Source organism: Buceros rhinoceros, unplaced genomic scaffold (genome assembly GCF_000710305.1).
Source record: "Buceros rhinoceros silvestris isolate BGI_N320 unplaced genomic scaffold, ASM71030v1 scaffold32917, whole genome shotgun sequence".
Classification (NCBI taxonomy): Eukaryota; Metazoa; Chordata; class Aves; order Bucerotiformes; family Bucerotidae; genus Buceros; species Buceros rhinoceros.
Window position 1 is genome coordinate 6,712 of NW_010423289.1, and position 2,316 is coordinate 9,027.

The 2,316-nt window shown below is 60.2% G+C and overlaps 1 protein-coding gene across 1 annotated transcript in view; it reads right to left on the reverse strand.

Moving 5' to 3' along the window:
• Positions 1-1,827, reverse strand: part of LOC104497169 (tumor necrosis factor receptor superfamily member 10B-like) — a gene marked incomplete at its 5' end in the record, with an annotated part of 3,344 nt that extends 1,517 nt beyond the window's left edge. Inside the window, 6 exons of the mRNA XM_010140383.1 lie at positions 168-208; positions 339-431; positions 526-632; positions 716-830; positions 1,288-1,416; positions 1,695-1,827. Coding sequence (XP_010138685.1) covers positions 168-208; positions 339-431; positions 526-632; positions 716-830; positions 1,288-1,416; positions 1,695-1,827 — 618 coding nt within the window. The remainder of the gene's footprint in view (positions 1-167; positions 209-338; positions 432-525; positions 633-715; positions 831-1,287; positions 1,417-1,694) is intronic.
• Between the last annotated feature and the right edge of the window lie 489 nt (positions 1,828-2,316).

The window sequence follows — 2,316 nt, forward strand, 5'->3', positions numbered from 1 at the left end:
TCTGTTTGGCCCATCTCTATCATGTCCCTGGAGGGATGAGACTCATCACTCTGCGTCTCCAGCTTTCCCTGGAGCGGCAGGCAAAGTGGGGAGCAGAGGCGGGGGCTTCCCCCCAGCCCCACAGAGCCAGCACTACCCACCCCCCCTCTGCCACCCTGGCGACTCACCACAACGCTGCAGGACTTGCTGCTCAGGTCCCTCCCATTCCCTGGAAGATGAAAACCATGCTGTGACTCCTGCTCCCCCAGGCAGGACCCTCCTCCCACCCAGCCCACACCCCTGCAGAGCCCCTGACCAGGGTGAGCGCTCCAGGGGTACTCCCTGCACCCGGAGCTCACCTGGGGACCGACGGAAGTAGCACTTCTCGAGGCAGTAGAGCACAAGCAGCACACAAACCACAGCTCCCAACGAGATGCCCACGATCACACCATCTAAAGCAGATAAAACAGGGCGTGTGGGGGAGCTGCTCCTGGTCTCCCCAGCAGCAGCAGCAGCAGCAGCTCACACCTCTGTCCTTCGGCCCACCTCCCTTCCTCCAGCAACTGCATAAGCCAGGGGTGCTGGTGGGGGGACCACACTGGCGGTCGCTGTGCGGCATGCAGGGAGTCAGCTCCACTTTGCCCTGGGGACACCTGGAGAGGGGGAGACAGGGCAGGCTCAGTGCTGGGGCTCCCAGCACAGACCCCAGTGGGACCCACCATGTCACCCAGCTCACCGGGGCTGGCACTTCTGGCACATCTCGCAGGGGTGGTCTGGGGAGCAGAAGGTGCCATTCCTGCAGGCACACTGTGTGTTCCTGTCTGCTTGGCAGGGGCTCAGCTCCACCTGATCTGCGGGTGAGAGGACAGACAGCTCTACCCCAGCCCCTCCGCACCACACTCCTCCACCCGCTGCCTTTCTTAACACAGCTAACGACCCGCAAGCCTGGGCAAGACCAAGTCCCTCCGTGCTGTTGAGTTTCAGCCTTACCCTTTCCTGCCCCACACCTCACCGTGCCCAAGACAAGAGCAACGCTTGCACTGAAGCTCCACCAGCAGCCTACAACGCTGCCGTGGGCCCCGTCCTCCCGGTCCTTGCTGGAGGTCTCTTGTCCCAGCTTTGCGCGAGGGATGCTGCATTGAACAGAGACGTAGATCTGGCAAAAGCCACCACACCAATTCCAGACCCAGCCCGCGCCGCTCTTTGGGGACGCCGCAGGTGGCCATGCTCTTCAGTGGAGAGGTCCCCGCTCAGCTGAACCCAGGCTGTGCCATCAGCCAGCATCGCCCTCTCCCCACCAGCTCGTACCTTCCCTGCACACCCGGCAGCGCAGGCACTTGCTTAAGTCGTTGGGGTATTCGGTGAACTCATTTCTCTGACAACGCGAACACACGCTGGAGCCATTTTGCTCTTTACAGTGATCTAAAACGTAGGTGCCTGCAAGAAGGGGTGGGGGAGAAAGACAGGGCATTTTTGTGAGCATCCAGCACAGGACAGGGCTGTCTTTGCAGAGAGGGAGTTGATTCCACTGCTAGGCACATTAAAGAGGCAAATTAGGAACCAGCAAAAGGAATAATGAGTCCTCAGATCTCAGGACAGCATAGCAGGGGACAGCTGGAGCACCCGCTGCCTCCTCGCAAAGACAAGGACATGCCAGCCCCACAGAAGTGTGAGGAGGCTGCACAGGGTGTGATCAACCGTGGGGAGCATCTCACCTGCGGGGCACTTCCTGCAATACCGATCGGTGTCTGGGACTGGGTAAAACTCTCTCCCTCCCCTGCTTCGGTCCACGGAATCCAACCTGTCCCTCTTATGCAGTGCTGTCAAAGGAGTTCCCCAAGCAGCCTCCTGTTAAAAACAAAACCAGAAAACAATGGGTTAAAACGCACCCCAAGTCCACTGGGGAAGGGCTGCTCTGCCCAATGGGCTCAGGTGAAGCAGGACAGGAGCTCCGGGATGGCTCAGAGCCACTGGACCCAGCAGCCAAACCTCCCCTCGATGCAGGCGAAGGGCACCTTCCCCGTACCAGGGTGGTCATTTCCTTGCCAAAGCACGAGGAGGCAGTGGGCAGAGCAATTCCTGCGGGCCAGGTTATCAGCGAGGCAAAGCTCGCTAAGGCTTCCTTCACCCCCTTTCCTTCCCCAGTTTCTGAGCACGTGAACCAACAGCAGCAAAGAAAGTGGAAGGCTAGGGAAGATGAACAGGGAGGGCATTTGTGGGGAGGAAACCGGCCCCATGCCGAGGCTGGTACGTGGCTCCGGTGCCCACAAGAAACACTCAGGCTGTTCCAGGCTCCCCCCGGGACAGCAAGGCCTCCGGTGTTTCCGCCTCATCCCC